Raw genomic sequence first — 16,466 nt, 5'->3', positions numbered from 1 at the left:
CTCTCACTAATCAGGTGACTCTCCAGACTTCTGCACGTGACACGAGATTCCAGGCGCGCGCTCTACCTAATCAAGACGCCGTCCCTAGTTCACCGACAACTGACAGCGCTCTAAAGCAATAGCCCACGAGGCTCCTCTAGGAGACCCCACCCCTCAATAGTGAAAGGGCCAATTAGGCTGAGGCAGAGAGAAGTTACGCCCCAGGTTTCGCCCGGGTTTGACAGACGCAATTGAGGCCATCCTAGAGTCCCTCCGCCCCTAGCCAATGCGGCCGACGACGGACAGACTCGCTGTCCAATAGCACTTCCCTTGGCCGCCGCTGGGTCCCGCCCTCTCATGAACGGAACCAATGAGCACGCCAGCTTCGGGCCGGGTGGAGGGGTTGCACTGCGGTAATATGGCTCTTCCTTAGCCAGCGGCGGTGGCCAGCGCGGGCGCGGAGCTGCCGGGGCTCTCGGGTGCCCGGTTTCTAGGCTGTAGGGACTCGGCGAATCACAGCTCGGGAGGCGGCGGCTGATGCGAGAGGACTGCCCACCTAGCCGCTCGGCGGCCCAGGGGTCCAGATGAGCTCCTGCGCCTCGCTCGGGGGCCCGGTGCCCCTGCCACCCCCGGGCCCGTCCGCCGCGCTGACGCCGGGTGCCCCCGCGCGGGCCCTGCATGTGGAGCTGCCGTCTCAGCAGGTGAGCCGGCCGCGAGCCGGGGGGCGGAGAAGGTTGGTGGGGCTCGCGGGGCTGAGGAGGGCTGACAGGAGGAGGACCCCCCTCCCCGGCCGTTCCCGCGCTCAGACCCCCGCATCCCTCCAGGAAGGCGCCGGGGAGCCCTGCCCCGCCGGCCGCCGCAGCGCTTTCCCTCTTCGCTCTCGCGCCGACGAGTCGGTTTTCTGCACTTATTCTTAGCGTTCGGGTGCTTCCTTCCGCTCTTCCTGAGGAAGGTATTTGGGACGTCGGGGTTTTCTTTCCAATCTCAGATCCTCATGGCACACTCCACTCCCTCGGGTGAGTGTCTGAAGGAGGATTTGGAGTATATATATCTTGTGTGTGTGTGTGGGGGGGGGGCGGGATAAGGGCAAGAGAACACTGACTTTGGGGATCTGGCAAAATTCATGGCAACACCCGCCTAATCAGTACATCTTCCACTGCCCTCCTTTAGTCCCTCTGGGGAGACTCTGCAGGAACCTTAGCACTGAAGAGGACCTGGAGTAACTGTCAGTCATGGAGAGGTTACCAAGCTGGGTCTGTGCAAAGTGACCACTGAATCGTCATAACTCTATGCGATAGCTGTTTTTATTGTCCCGTTTTTTTCAGTTCTAGGAGCAAGCTTGCCTACTGCCTCCCTGTTAGCGTTTCTGGTGGGGATGGATTTCCGAATACAGAGTCTGACTCCAGCTTGTGCATCAGCAGCAATAGTTTGCTTTAGACCTGAGCAGCTGCTCCACCACGGTCCACACAGGACAGAGCAAGCTCCCTCAGACCCTTCCTGTAACTTTCCATCCTTGCCAGAGACAGGAAGGAGCCACACTGGAGCGCAGAGGCTATGGGAGAGAGGGCCAGGCATGGAGTGGATCTGAATGTAAAGGAAAGAGCGATGTTGCTCCCCCCCCCCCCCAACCGGGTACCCTATGAGTAGGGAAGCAGTGTTAACTGCAGAAGCAAGCCTCTGTGGCAGGAGAGGATGTAAAGATCAGAAGGCATGTGCCCTGGTTTTGTAGTGCCATTGGAGAGGGAGTTTGTGGAGAATTTTAGGAGTTGGAAAGGAATGAGGCTTGTATTGCGTTTTGAGGTCGTGGGAGAGGAGTCTGTGGATTGAGCGTTAATGTGAATTTTTGTTTGTGTGGGAGGTGGAGTGTGAGGGGCCTGCTGGAAGAAGCAGTAGTGAGCACTGTTGGCAGCAGCCTGGAGAAATCAGGGATCTAGATGGGTGTAGTTTAGGGGAGCTTTGAAAGCAAGTCGTGTTGGAGAAGAGAATGTATCATTTCCTGACTAGAGCCTGTTCTGGTAATAATGGTTCACAGTTTAGAATTAGGAGAAATAATCCAAGCAAACTGCCCGTGGACTCAATTCAACTCCTTTTGTTAGTGTTTGTCGAGTTTCTGGATTGGTGTATAGTGTCCTGAGTGTGCAGCTGGACCTTGCATGAGGACTTGGCATGCTATTAACAGTTTTTTTCTGGGAGTAGCATCCTTGAACTGTGAGGCAGCCTATGTAACAAAACACATTCCTTCTGTAGTTGATATTGATTCCGTTTTCTAGACCAAAATGCACAAGTCTGGGGAAACAAATATATTTTAAAATAAGCATTTTGTTGACTAACATATTAATTTACTCTATAATACAAGTTCCAGTAGTATTGGCCTCCTTCTACCCTATCTGCTTCTAGAAAAGATTTGGGTTTGCCCAAGGAAGCCCACAAAATTATGGATAAGATGTATGGTTTGTCTTTTTAAAATTTAATTTAATTTATTATTATTTAATCAGGGTCTCATTATAAAGCCTTTGGGTATCTTGGAACTCACTATATAGACTAGGCTGGCCTTGGACTTATAAACACTTACCTATGTCTCCCAAACTTCTGGGAGTTATGGTTGGGACTACTGGCACGTGCCTCCATGCCTGGGTTAGTTTGCTTTTTTAAAATTTACATACCTAATCCGGAACCTTTCTTTTCGTGGTTGACTAACTAGCTATGGTGAGCCCACTCCTCCAATGTGACCAGTACTGAAGATCTTTAGTGGCCTTTGTTTCTAGGCCATCAGTGTTTAACTATTCAAGAAGTCATCCTATCCTCTGAGGTTGGGCTGCTCCTTCCTTTTTGGTTGGTGTTTGTCATCATTTAGTGAGTCAGTACAGCCTCCTCCAAGAGAAGCATGCTGTACTCCCTAGGATTTAGGAATCTCAAGATAAAAACATACATTTGTTTGTTTGTTTGTTTGTTTATTTATTTATTGTGGTAGAGACATTTACCGAGTCCTTAACATTAAGTGAGAATTTCTTTCCTTCTCCAAAGCTTCCTAACCCCACTCTCAGATACTTGGAATGCAGACATTTTTAGAAGTTTTTAGTGATTATGTTACCCTTTTTGGAGGTCACATGTTCCTTTAAGGATTCATAAAAAAGGGGGCTGGAGAGAAGGATCAACAGCTAAGAGTGTTGGCTGCTTTTTCAGCAGACCTGGGCTCAATTCTGAGCACCCACATGGCAGCTCACAGCTGTCTGGAACCTCAGTTCCAGGGGACCCGACACCCTCACACTGACACACATGCAAGCAGAATACAAATGCACAAAAATAAAAATAAAAAATAAAACATTAAAAAAAGGTTTCATAAAAGGTAGTCTTTTAGAAATGTACCTACAAATACACAGGAACACCTAATCTTGCACGAGGCTTTGGTTTCTTTGATTTAAATGGAAGACCTCATATCGAGTGTTCCTGACTTAATCTTTTTTTTTTTTATTTACAAAAACATTACACAATTTAGCTATTAGACTTTTTCTTGGACTTCCATATATATGTTCATAGCCTACTTTTTTCCTTTGTCTGTGTATATGTGTTTGTGTGTGTATGGCTGTACATGTGTTTGAAGGGCACTGCACACCTTCTCTGTCATCTCTGAGACACTGCCTGACCCTTTTTTTTTTTTTGGAGACAGGGTCTCCCCCCTGTCTCCCCGTGACTGCCTCTGTTGAAGGAAGGGATTATAGACTGTTTCTAGCAATGCTGTGTCTGTGGCACAGCCCTGGAGGGCTGTGTGAAGGATCTCTGTGTACATGTGATGTTCTGTAGGGTAAAGTTAGAGCAGTGAAAACACAACACAGGTAGTGTGTCGGTACGTGTATTTGTTTTTATGTATTTATTTTGAGACAGGGTAGCTCTACATAGTCCTGGCTGGCCTGGAACTCACTGAATAGACTAGGTTGGTCTCTAACTCAAAGAGGTATGCTTGCCTCTGCTGGTAGAATTAAAGGTGTGTAAACTACTCCCCGTGTGTGTGTGTGTGTGTGTGTGTGTGTGTGTGTGTGTGTGTGTATTTAAACCATAGGAACCGCCGGGCGGTGATGACGCACTCCTTTAATCCCAGCACTTGGGAGGCAGAGGCAGGCGGATTTCTGAGTTCGAGGCCAGCCTGGTCTACAGAGTGAGTTCCAGGATAACCAGGACTACACAGAGAAACCCTGTCTAAAAAAAAACCACACACACACACACACACACACACACACACACACAAACCACACACAAAAAAAACCCAAAACCATAGGAACCTTCGTGTTACCATTATAACAGAGCCTGCTTCTCTACATTTATGCTAGCTTTGGGCAGTTTTTTAACCTGATTTTATTGATTTAGACCACATATGCGTGCACATACATACACATGTCTGTACTTGTTATTTAAATGTGCATTTCTTTAGCTGATGAATACACACACACACACACACACTGATATATCCATATGTATACATATATATTTTTCCCTTACTTCCTGAGATAGCGTTTCTCTGTGTAGCCCTGGTTGTTCTGGAACTGACTCTGTACACCAAACTGGCCTAGAACTCACAAGCTAACCCTGCTTCTGCCTCCCTAGTGTTGAAATTAAAGGTGTGCATCACCACTACCTGGCTAATATTTTAAAAGCTTCGTTTATTGCCTGTTGGATAGTATATCAAACACTTGGTCTCAGTTTTCCTGCCCAGCCTTATGCATTTTAATATCATTGCATATGTTTTTTTTTGTACTTTAATTTATTCTGTGAAGCAGTTTTTGTGTTTTTAGAATTAACTTTTCTAATTGTTGTGCTTGATTTTTATAGTCTTGAAGAATCTTTTTTTCTTGTCTTTTTTGTTGTTTGTTTTTGTTTTGAGAGAAGTGGGTTTGAAGTTACTAGCCTTTATTATTATTATCATTATCATTATCTTTATCTTTGTGTGCATGTGCTCTCGTTTCTGTGTGTGTGTTAGGGAGCATAACACTAGGTCATAGGACAGCCTCAGGTGTTGGCTTCCACCATGTTTGAGGAAAAGCTTGTTCTCTGGTGCATGCCAAGCTTGCAAGCCTGTAAGCTTCAAAGATTCTCCTGATTTCTATAGGAGTTTCTGGATTACAGGCACATGGGTTTCCTAGCCTGGCTTTAGGTGACTTCTAGGGACCCGAACTCAAGTCTTCTCAACATTCAGGGCAATACTTGCCCATTGAGCCATTCTCCTGGTCACTATCATCATTGTTGTTGTCATCATCAAAGTCATAGGATTGAACCCAGGACCTTGCACAAGATAGAGAAGTCCTCTGTTTTCTTCTATTGAGTTGTAGCTTCAACCTTTTACCTTTTCTCTCTCTCTTTCTTTCTTCTTCTTTTTTTTTTCTTTTTTTCTTTTTTTTTAAAGACAGAGCCTCATTGTATAGCTCTGATTGGCCTGGAACTCACAGAGACCTACCTGTTTCTGTTTCTCCAGTGCTGAGTGTTGTGTACCACACACCCAACCCTTTTCTCAGTTTTTGTTGTTGTTGTTTGTTTGTTTGTTTTGAGACAAGGTGTCACTAAATTATTCAGGCTGGCCTTGAACTTTATATATTTATTTATTTTATACATATGAGTATTTTGCCTGAGTGTATAGACGTGTATCAAGTGTGTGTCTCGTGTTTGCAGAATACAGAAGAGGGTGTCAGATCCCCTGGAACTGGAGTTACAGTTGGCTGTGAGCTGCTATGTGGGTGCCAGGAATTGAACCTGGGTTCTCTGTAAGAACAGTAAATGCGCAGTAAAACAGTAAATGAGACAGAGTTTCTCTGTGTAGCCCTGGCTGTCCTGGAACTCACTCTGTAGACCAGGCTGGCCTCCAACTCAGAAATCCGCCTGCCTCTGCCTCCCAAGTGCTGGGATTAAAGGCGTGCGCCACCACTGCCTGGCTATTTTTTTTTTTTTTTTAAAGTGTGGAATTCAGTGCCATCTAGGGCATCTTGGAAATGCTTGGAACCTCTTCATCAGCCCAAGAAGAACCTGCATCCATAATAAACAGCTCTCCATTTCTCTTCCCACTAGCCCTGGCCTGCTTGTGAAACTCTTTTGTACTTTCTGTTTCTATGAATTTGACCACCTGGGTTCTTGAGGCCACTGGGTTCTTACAGTGTTTGTGCTTTTGTGCCTGATTTGATTTCCCTTAGCATAATGTTTTCAAGGTTTGTTGTAATTATGGGAGCTTGTGTCAGCCAGTCCCTCCCGTCTAGGTTACCCACTGTGCAGGTTCAAAGTTTGAAATGCTCAACTGTCTAGTTAATGACCCTTGCTTTTCACCCATTCATTTTCTGTGCATAAATCCCACGTGGCATTTAGTTGGCAGTGACAGTTTCTTACACTTTGGTCTTTCTTTCTCTCTTACTGTTCAGATGCTTTGTATGATGTTCCTGTCCTGGCATTAGTATGGATTGTTTTTCTTTTTTTTTCTTTTTTTGAGACAGGGTTTCTCTGTGTACCCCTGGCTGTCCTGGAACTCACTCTGTAGACCAGGCTGGCCTCAAACTCAGAAATCTGCCTGCCTCTGCCTCTCAAGTGCTGGGGTTAAAGGCATGCACCACCACCGCCTGGCTGGATTGTTTTTCATAGCTATGCTAGAGTTGTGGGCTTTTAAGAGCAAGACTTAAGAGTGAAGTACCATTTTTATTATATATTTATTTATACTTTTTTATCTCAATGGATTTGAACTTTGGTCCTCACCAGCTGAGGCCTTTCCTTCCTTGCCCCTCCCCGCCCCCCCAACACTGCACTTCTGATACCAAGTGTGGGAATTTCTGCAGAACCATGTAGTCCTCCAGGGGGTACCAGTAGTGTGACCTATAATTAAATTTGAGACTGGCTACTTGGAGTTAGTATCTAGTCCATAGGTTAAAGGCTCAGCCCCATTCCCTTGCCCTTCAGATGCCAATCTGAAACCTGGTCTTTCCAGAACTTCTGGCCAATTGGCTATAAATGTAGGGTATTTACAACCCCCTAGGTTTTGATAATCTGCTAGAGTGGCTCACAAGGCCAGGAAAACCTTTCAGTTTATTGGTTTATTGTAAGGAGCTGGGGAGCTGCCAGACAGGAAGAGAATGGTTAGGAAACAGAGTGGATGGAAGCTTCCACATCCTCAGGGTGCCTACCCTCAGTAATTCGTTCAGTCATCAGCGTGTCTTGTGTCTCTCAGGTGAGTGAGGCTGATAGTTCCAGCCATCCAGGAGCCTGCCAAGCGGGACTAGACAGACTAGAAGGTGCTCCCAGGAAATGGTCTGGTTAGGAACACCTAAACCAGAAAAGATTTCCCTTCACACTCCTTGCTGGGCAAATTAGAAGGTGCCAGGGACTGAAGACTAAGATGAGCGTTGTTTTCTACACATCACCACAGGTAGTGAGCAGGAGGTGCTCACCACAGCATCCCCACACAGCAGGCGGTGCTCACCAGGGCATCCAGCTGGAAGCCTGCTCGTGCCACCCCACTCCTCTCCACTGTGCTCCTTGGAACCCTCTGTGTTTCTCTGTGAAGGGCATACTTAAGGAGTGGGGGTTTTTGCTTCCTCTCCCCTTGAGGAGAGGTGTCTATATAATTTTCAGTGCTTCAGTGGACATTCCAGTCCTTTTACAGATGAGGAACCTAGGGTCTCAGTAACTTTCTCAAAAGTCACAGGGAGCATCCACTTAGGGACTGTCATTCTTGGCCACCAATTCCCATTTACTGTAGCTACCCACTCCAACAGCATCTTCCCCTAGCAATGTGTTGCTTATGAAGTGGTAACACCGTGTTTAGTCACTTATGCAACTTTCTTTAAAGAATTTATTAGCTTACAGAGAGGTGATTGGATAGTGTCCTAGTTAGGGTTTTACTGCTGTGAACAGACACCATGACCAAGACAAGTCTTATAAAGGACAACATTTAATTGGGGCTGGCTTACAGATTCAGAGATTTAGTCCATTATCATCAAGGCAGGAGCATGGCAGCATCTGGGCAGGCGTGATGAAGAAGGAGCTGAGAGTTCTCTATCTTCATCTGGAGGCTGCTAGCAGAATACTGGCTTCCAGGCAGCTAAGACTAGGGTATTATAGCCCACACCCACAGTGAGACACCTACTCCAACAAGGCTACACTTCCTGATAGTGCTACTCCCTGGCCCAGGCATATACAAACCATCACAGATAGGATTGAAACACTGTAACAAAATGACAGAAGCAGATAGAATGTTTAATGTAGTTGCCAGTGGTATGTTCATTCCACCTTACATGCTTGTGATTATCATATACTTTTTTTTTTTGAGACAGCTTCTCACTGTAAAGCCTAGGCTGGCCTTGAACTCAGAGAGATCCACCTCTGCTTCCCAAGTGCTGGGATTAGAGGTGTGCACTACCATGTCTAGCCATATATACTTGCTTCTTTAAAGCCAATTTATGTTTCTTCTTCTTCTTTAGTCTGTTGTGTTGCTAAGGACAGGGCAGGCACAAAGGACAGCCGGATTGTATTGGGAACAGATGCCTTGTGCAGCACAGTGCTCTGACCTGGACCGTTATTCCGCCCATAAATATTTACCAAATGTCTTTGACTCAAAGGAAAGAAATGCAATCTATAGTTGTATCTGTAAAAATAAAGGCACTGAAACTTCTGAGCAGGATTGACTCTTGTAACAACCATGAGGAAGCTTTGGAAGCTTCCTGTTGGCATCTTAAAGTCATTACTTTACACAACAAAATGCCATCCGGAACTTAAGTGCTTTCTGTGTTGTAATTTTTGTTCTTCCTGTGAAAATGTTTAGTTTTGCTTTAAAAGGAAAAGCTCTGTTCTTATTTTGTGTTTACTTAAAGATTTCTTCACAGGATCAGTTTTTAGTTCTGGGGTAGAAAATCCAGAAGTGAAACTGACTGGAAATAGGGCAGAATTGAAAGTTGGGTCTGCTGTGTGCGGCTGACAAAATTTACATCACATGGCTTCCGGATGTGTATTTTACTTTTACTAATTTGTCTTTAAGACAGCTACAGAAGTCCTGGAACTCACTCTGTAGAGCAGCCTGGCCTTGAATGCTTAGAGACTCACGTGTCTCTGCCTCCCAAGTGCTGAGATTAAAGGCGTTCACCAACCAGCAGAGAGGGCCACAGATGTGTATTTTTAATACACTGTGCAATTCTACCTGCAAGCCAAGACATTTCTGTGGCAGACAAGAAATCTTGGTCATTTTTAGTGTACTGGGATATGAATGAATTATAAAATTGGGAGTTAGTTTAAAAAAAATTAAAGACAAATCTGTTTTAAAATAAGGTTGAAATATTTGCATTTGTATACTTTAGGTTTAATGGCATTGGAACTTTGTTATGTTGCAGAGCTACTTATTTTATTTCATTAAAAATTTTAGATTTACTTCCTTATTTATTTGTTTATATATATGAGTACTCTATTTGCATGTATGCCTGCATGATGGAAGAGGGCATTAGAACCCATTACAGATGGTTGTGAGCCACCATGTGGGTGCCGGGAACTGAACTCAGGAGTCAGTGCTCTTAGCCACTAAGCCAAGCCATCTCTCCAGCCTCCTTATTATTTATTTTTTATTGTATCTGAAATGAAAGTAGAACATATGAAAAAGGAAAACTTTTCTTTCTTTCTTAATTTAACTAATTTAATTTATTAATTTAATTTTCTTATTTTTATGTGTGGGTGTTTTGTGTGCATATGGCTGTGTACCACACGCATGCAGTGCCCTGGAGGCTAGAAGATGTTTCGTCCCCTGGAGCTGGAGTCATGTGTGCTGTTACCATATTGGTGCTGGGAATCACTCTGGGTCTTCTGCATGAACAAGTGCTCTTAACTACTGTACCCTCTCTCCATTCCCCCCATCCACCCCTCTAGTTTGTAGTTAATATTGCTGTCCATCTTACTGTAAGGTGGAAATTCAAGTTTTGGAATAGTGGAATTTTACAGATATTAAAAATCTGATGTTTTCAGAGGTGAAACTATTTGCCAGGCCATGAATATGTTCCAGAGACCTCAGAGACTGTTTAACAGAGCTCTAGGGAGTGTCTGCCTCGCCAGCACTGGGTCTTCTCAGCTGGTCAGTACGCACAGAGAGCCTGCTTCTGTAACTCCTCTCTGGCCTTTGACATGGTGTCCCCCCAAGCTTTGTTTGACTTCAGGCTGGAACTAAAGTAGGGCTGTGGCATTGTTTTAAACTTCCCTTCAAGGGTAGGGCTGAATACTCACTCTGCTCCTGCAGCATTCATGGTGTGAACCAAGCAAACTGAAAGAAATGCCCCTTGGCCTCCAGGGCTGGTTTTCCGGTTCTGTTTCTGGTGCTTTATCAAGCCTGTCCAGTTTTAAATATTTTGAATATTCTTAGGAACAACAAATTCTCTACCTCCTTAAGTTTCGGAAACAGCAAACATCTGGTGACTGGTTTTTCTCCATGCCAGCAGTTTGATTCTGTGTAATATTTAGCACTGATTGCTGTAGACTCTAGTTGTGATGTTATTAGACATTTTATAAAAATGAAAGCGAGCAAAGTGTGTTTGTCGAGGCTAAGATAAGTAGCCCTGAAGTTGAGCATTAGAATTCAGTACTCAGCAGTCCATGGAAACAGGTAGAATTTATTCATGTTATGGTTAGAATATCCTAAAAGATGTGGCCAGACCTTTAAAATAACAGGATATATTAGGAAGCTGAAACTAGTGTCTACCTTTGGGTTTAATCCATAGGTTCTTGAGTAAGTAAAAGAGGGAACAAATAAAAGAGATAGGGCCTTGGGCTTCTGACTTGTTTTTCTGTGAAAAACTTGGTGATCTTTACCATGTCTGTAGTTTGTGTGACTAAATGTTTAACTTTGACCTCTTAAGTAATTCAGTTGTTTATTTTAGCCAGTTGTGCATGCTGAGTGGGAAAGCCCGACTGAGGGCCATTTCTCCAGTAGATATTTGTGAAGTGCCTTCTGACTGTGTGAGCATTGGACCTGAAGAGGAATGTTTTCATTCTGCCAGCCAGACTGTGCCTTTGAGAGGATAGGGATTATTTTCTTCTTCAATTCCAAACATTCTTTGTAAGAGAGCTAATCTAGAAAACCTTTAAAAAGTCTTCAACATGAAAATAGTTTTGTTTAGACTTATAAGGAACATTGAAATTGTCCCTTTCGAAAAGAGGAAAGTCCTTGGGAATGTTGTTACTGCTAAAATGTTAACGTTCTGGCGCATGAGGAGCCTGCCAAGCTTTGATTCATAGAATCAAGCGTGGTAGGCTGGTGGTCTGTGGGTATTCATAAAAGGTTGGGTGCAGTTACAGAACTATACTCGTTACTTGGGTGCTGTTCACACAGGAAGGTATTTTTTTTTTTTTTCTCTCATGAAGTGACTAAACAGAGTTTATTCTATGTCGAAGATTTTCAGGACAAATAGGAAAATACAGAGCCAGCTGCCTCTTTACTCTGTTGTCTCTGTCAGAAGATACCAACTAATTATTAGATTTGTAGAACTGCAGAGTTTCTTTTCTTTTTAAAACAATATTTTAAATTACATATTTATTTATTTCTGTGCCTATTTGGTGGTCCTAGGACCACTTTTGTGAGTCACTTTTCTTCCACCATGTAGGCCCTGGGGACTGGGCTCGGGTTGTCAGCCTCTGTGGAAACCACCGTCTTGTCCTTTTTTCCCCCCATCTTGGTTTTTTGAGACAAGGTTTCTCTGCCCTGGAACTCTGTAGATCAGGCTGGCCTCGAACTCAGGAAGATCTGCCTGCCTTTGCCTCCTGAGCACTGGGATTAAAGAAAGGTGTGTACCATCACCACCCAGCTTCTTGTTTATTTGTTTGTTTTGTTTTTGGATAGAGTCTTATTTTCCAGCCCAGGCTGACCTGGAACTTACCATGTAGTTTAGTGTGGCCTCAAATTCCTGTCAGCCCTCATGTGTCAATCACCTGGGCGCAGGGATAACAGGCCTTTGCCACCGTTCCCAGGTGTTGTTGCTCTATTGATTATAAGACTGAGATCCATCTGAGGGATTTTCCCCCCATCCCCCCCCACCCCCCTTTGTCCTACTGCCTCATTCTCTCACAGTCCGTGGTTTTCCTGGCTCTTTGGTTCAGTTCTGCAGCTGTCTACCTGGAGTTAGTCTTAGATCCTGGAAGTTGAAGGTTGATCCTTACAAAACTTCTGCTTCAGACTGCTGTTGCAGGTCTTGGGCTGCCTATACTTGCAGCTGGGAGCTGGGAGCGCCCATCCCCCTTGCCCAGGGTTTAGGGATTTGCTGCAATCGCCCCTGGGCAAACCTGCGTGCTCACCATTATGGTACACAGCACCAGAACTCCAATGGTAAGGTGTGGGGAAGAGTCTGGGCTTGTGTGACCTGCTAGGTATCCCCCTTCCAGTGGCCCCGTGTGCTCATCTCAGAATCTCCCGTGTCCATTGCTCAGGGTTCCGGGTAATAATGTTGCTCAGGGATGCTCCAGTAAACATAGTCCTGATGCCTCCAGTTTTTTTGGTTTTTCAAGACAGGGTTTCTCTGTGTAGTTCTGGCTGTCCTGGAACTCACTCTGTAGACCAGGCTGGCCTAGAACTCAGAAATCCTCCTGCCTCTGCCTCCCAAGTGCTGGGATTAAAGGCGTTCGCCACCACCGCCCGGCGGGGTGGGAAGTTCTTGCTCTCTAATCATGCCTTGTCCTTTTGTGCCGAAGCTCTCTGCGGTTTATGTTCCAATTTAGTTAGTTGATTGTGTGTCCTTTACAGTTCTCTGCGGCTCATGTTGCAATTGAGCTAGCTGATCACATGTCCTTCTCAGAACATCTCTTGTATTGGCTTTCTGTTACAATGAAAAAAGAAGAAAAGAACAATCAATCATTAAAAGGTTTGGCTTTTGGAGCTTTGGAGATAGGAGGTGTCAATCCATGACCTCATTGCTTTGCCCTTAAGGTGAAGCAGCCTGGGCTCTGTGAGCACAGCAACACAAAACTGTCCGTCCTGACGGGGATCCCAACATCCCTTCCAGGGTGTATGCCCTGAAGACTCAGCTAGATCTCAACTCTTAAAGTTTGTCACGATTCCCAATAATGCTACACCAAGGACCAAGCCATTAACACCAGGCCTTTGGAGACGTTCTAGACCTGGTCTCTGGTTCCCTTCAGTTCAGGATCCAGCTGCCATCCAGGTTTAGTCAATTTATAAACAAAGAACACAGGCTTGGCCTTTTAAAAGTGTCGAGGCTAGGGATGTGGCTCAGTGGTAATGCTCTTGCCAGCTTGCATGAAGCCGGTGGGTTCAGTTCCAGGAGAGAGAAGGAGAGAGAGAAAGAGAGGGAAGGAGGGAGGGAAGAAGGGAAGGAGGGAGGGGGGAGGAAAAGAAGGAGAGAGACAAACAACCCCGGACACCTCCTGTTGTTCAGCATGGCAGTGCACACCTATGATCCTAGTACTTGGAGCTTTTTGATTTCCTTTTGCAGTAATGGTATTCAGAGGTGTTGCTAGCAAATCACAAGGAGTTAGGAGATAAGAAAATATTCTGGTTTATTACGATATGGCATGTAAGGTGAAGATGAGTGCGCTTGTGGTTGCTGAGGGGTTCTGGGATTGAAGATAGCACTTGTTTAGTGAAGCTTGACTAGAATGAGAGGAACAAGAGGACCTGGCTATGTAAAGGGGCATGGGCTAAGTTTCTAAGAAAGGATGCAATAGGAGAATGGAGAGGTCAACGTTCTGTCCTAGAAACACCAAGTTCTTACGGTAGTCTCTGCCTTCTATCAGCATGTTCACGTTAAATGCATCTCAGTGCTTTGAACCTTCTTAAGGAATCATCTAGAGCTTGATAGTAGGGCCTGAACTTTTGTTTTCACAAGTTGATACACAGGCAGGAGAAAGAAGCTGCTTTTCCTACTGTGACAATAGCTTTGGGGCAGTGAATGAAAGATGTCAGAGGAAGAACCATATGCCTGCAATGGAAAGACGACAGTGGATGGACATGGCTGGCTGTTATAATTGGGTAGAACACGTGAAACCTGAAAGGCCAAGAAGCCTCACAGGTTTTGAGACAGGGTGTCTCGGGGGCAAGCTTGGTGCACCCCTCTGGGAGATCAGGCTCAGTTTCACCTTTGCTTCTTACTAACAGTGTGAAGTGAGTAGTCCTTTGCTTTGATCCAGGCTTTCTCATTAAAAAATAAGTCTGGATGCTGTAAACCTTTGCTTCCATTGAAAATACACATTTGAAGTACCTGGTGACACAGGTAAAATAAGGGTTCTGCTTGAGTAGGTCAGTGCTGTGCTAGGACCCGAGGGTCTGCGTGTTGAGCTCATTCCTTGGTGTTGTAGGGTCCAAAGGCTTAGACGACTTTCAGAGGCCTCTCAGCTCTGCACTTCTGGAATTCTGGTCATTGACTGTTTCCACATCCGACGTCAGTTTTCTTTCTCCTTTCTCATCTGTATGAAGACAGATGAATTCTAGTCTGTCTCTTTCCTTCAGTTGGCGGTCGATTTACCTTTCTCACTGACAGCCACGCCCCTGACACCCCCTCCCCAGATCTGTCAGCTCATTTTCATAAAGTTCTTCACTGTTTTTGCAGAGCTTTCACTGTTGTTGCTTTATTTTCCAACAAGCTACATAGGTACACGGACGGAAATGTCTACACTCTGTGGGAAGGGACACAGCCTGTGGTTTGCTCACTAGTGAGTCTAGAGCAGCCCTCAAGTTCAGGGTTACTGTAGCTAGAGCTCCTTTCACTGTGTCACAATGGCTGTTACATATGTCTGCATTCAAAGATTTATTGCAAAGGGGCTCAGCAGTTAAGAGCACTGGCTACTCTTCTGGAGGACCTGGGTTCAATTCCCAGCCCCCCACAGGGCAGCTCACAATTGTCTGTAACTCCAAGATCTGACACCCTCACACAGACACACATGCAGGCAAAACACCAATGCATGTAAAACAAAAATAAACAATAAAAAAAGAGATTTATTGCCCCCTCCCCCCTTTTTTTTTCCCTCAAGACGAGGTTTCTCTGTTTAGCCTGGCTGTCCTGGAGCTAGTCTTGCTTTGATTTAACTCACAAAGACGCCCCTGCCTTATCCTCCCTGGTGCTGGGTTTGAAGGTGAGTGCCACTACTTCCTAACTTCTTTTTAACGTAAATTTATTTTTCATTTAAAAGTAGGGAATATATTCCTATGCTTTCTCATGTAAAATGTGTATAAGATTTTGTATAATGTGTAAGGATACAATGTGTAGTCCTCACGCACCTCCTGGGGAAAATAGTGTTATTGTTTATATTTAAGCCTTTCTAGGAATTACATCATTGTCTTCTCTCTGTGAAGCACAAATAACAACACAGGCACCATACAAACTTTTGAAGACTAATGGCGTTTTGACTATTGTTTCATCAACACCACATTATTTATTCTTCATGGCAGTGCATTACTTCACTATAGGATCATAACTTAACTGCCAGTGGATGTATTTGATGCAGTTTTCCTCTAATCCCAGCCATACTTTATTCTACTTGTGTTACTTAGCTTCACATTACCGTAACACACTTAAGATAGTCAGCTACAGAGAAGAGCCAAATAATCTGGGATTATGAGACTTTGAGAGCTCAGTCTGTGGTCAGGTGGCTTTGGTCCTGTGGTGATGCTGCAGATCATGGCAGGGAGCACTTCCTGTAGGGACAGGGATGAGTCACTCACCTGGAGACTCAAAAGAGGAAGGGGAGGCCCTGGGGGTCCCACTGCCCTTTAAAAGCATCACTCTGGGGAGCAAATCTGTAGACCTTGAAGGAGCATCTGAGGCATGAGGATCAAGAGCTTGAGCCTGGACTGAATAGTAGTTCAAGTCCAGTGTAAGATGTTATCTGCTCCCAGCCACTGCAAAAGAAGATCCAAAATCAGTGTCTCATATTACGTATCTGCAAGTATATTTTTAGCACAGATGGAGAAGTGGAATTGTGTGTTGAAGGCTGTGTGCATTTGTTGTCTAGATGTTGCCAGGTTGCCGCACGTGTAGGCTTTTGCCAGTTGCACTTCTGTTGGCCGAGTGCCTGCTTTTCCAGTGTTTTGCCTCCGAATGATACCTGCACCAGCTCTACTGAAGCTTCAGTGCATTTATTTTGTGCATGAGGTTCTTCCCACATTTAAGTACTCCCTGTGTTTCCTCTGTGAGTTACTACGCACATTCTTTTCCATTTACTGGAAATTTTTTGGGGAATTTCTAGGAATACCTCTGTGTCAGTGAAGTTGCTTTTGTTGTGCTAATTTAAATATTTTCTTCAGTTTTTTTTTTTTTCCCTTTGACTTTGCACTTGGCCATTTCATCACATAGAGTTGCTTTTTGTTTTTTGTGCTTTTTGAGACAGGGTCTCACTCTGTAGCCTAGGTTAACCTTGAACTAAGTGTGTAGTCCAGGTTGGCCTCTAACTCATGGCAGTCCTCCTACTTCAACCACCTTTAAGTATTGGGATGAAAGGTGTGAGCTGCCATGTTCTGTTGTCATGTAAAATTTTAAAGCATTAAC

General features: G+C 44.8%; 1 protein-coding gene across 5 annotated transcripts in view; it reads left to right on the top strand.

The window, feature by feature from the left end:
* Positions 1–361: 361 nt before the first annotated feature.
* The window catches only part of Uvrag (UV radiation resistance associated), a 251,710-nt gene continuing 235,605 nt past the window's right edge, over positions 362–16,466 (top strand). For 2 of the 5 annotated variants that reach the window (XM_076938617.1, XM_076938594.1), the window contains exon 1: positions 362–680. In XM_076938617.1, the coding sequence (XP_076794732.1) occupies positions 658–680 (23 nt within the window). In that variant the 5' untranslated portion in view covers positions 362–657. The remainder of the gene's footprint in view (positions 681–16,466) is intronic. The other 3 variants (XM_076938584.1, XM_076938600.1, XM_034519197.2) reach the window with 2 other exon arrangements.

The sequence above is a fragment of the Arvicanthis niloticus genome, chromosome 1, assembly GCF_011762505.2.
Source record: "Arvicanthis niloticus isolate mArvNil1 chromosome 1, mArvNil1.pat.X, whole genome shotgun sequence".
NCBI classification, from domain to species: Eukaryota; Metazoa; Chordata; class Mammalia; order Rodentia; family Muridae; genus Arvicanthis; species Arvicanthis niloticus.
This window is presented reverse-complemented; position numbering and strand designations above follow the sequence as displayed.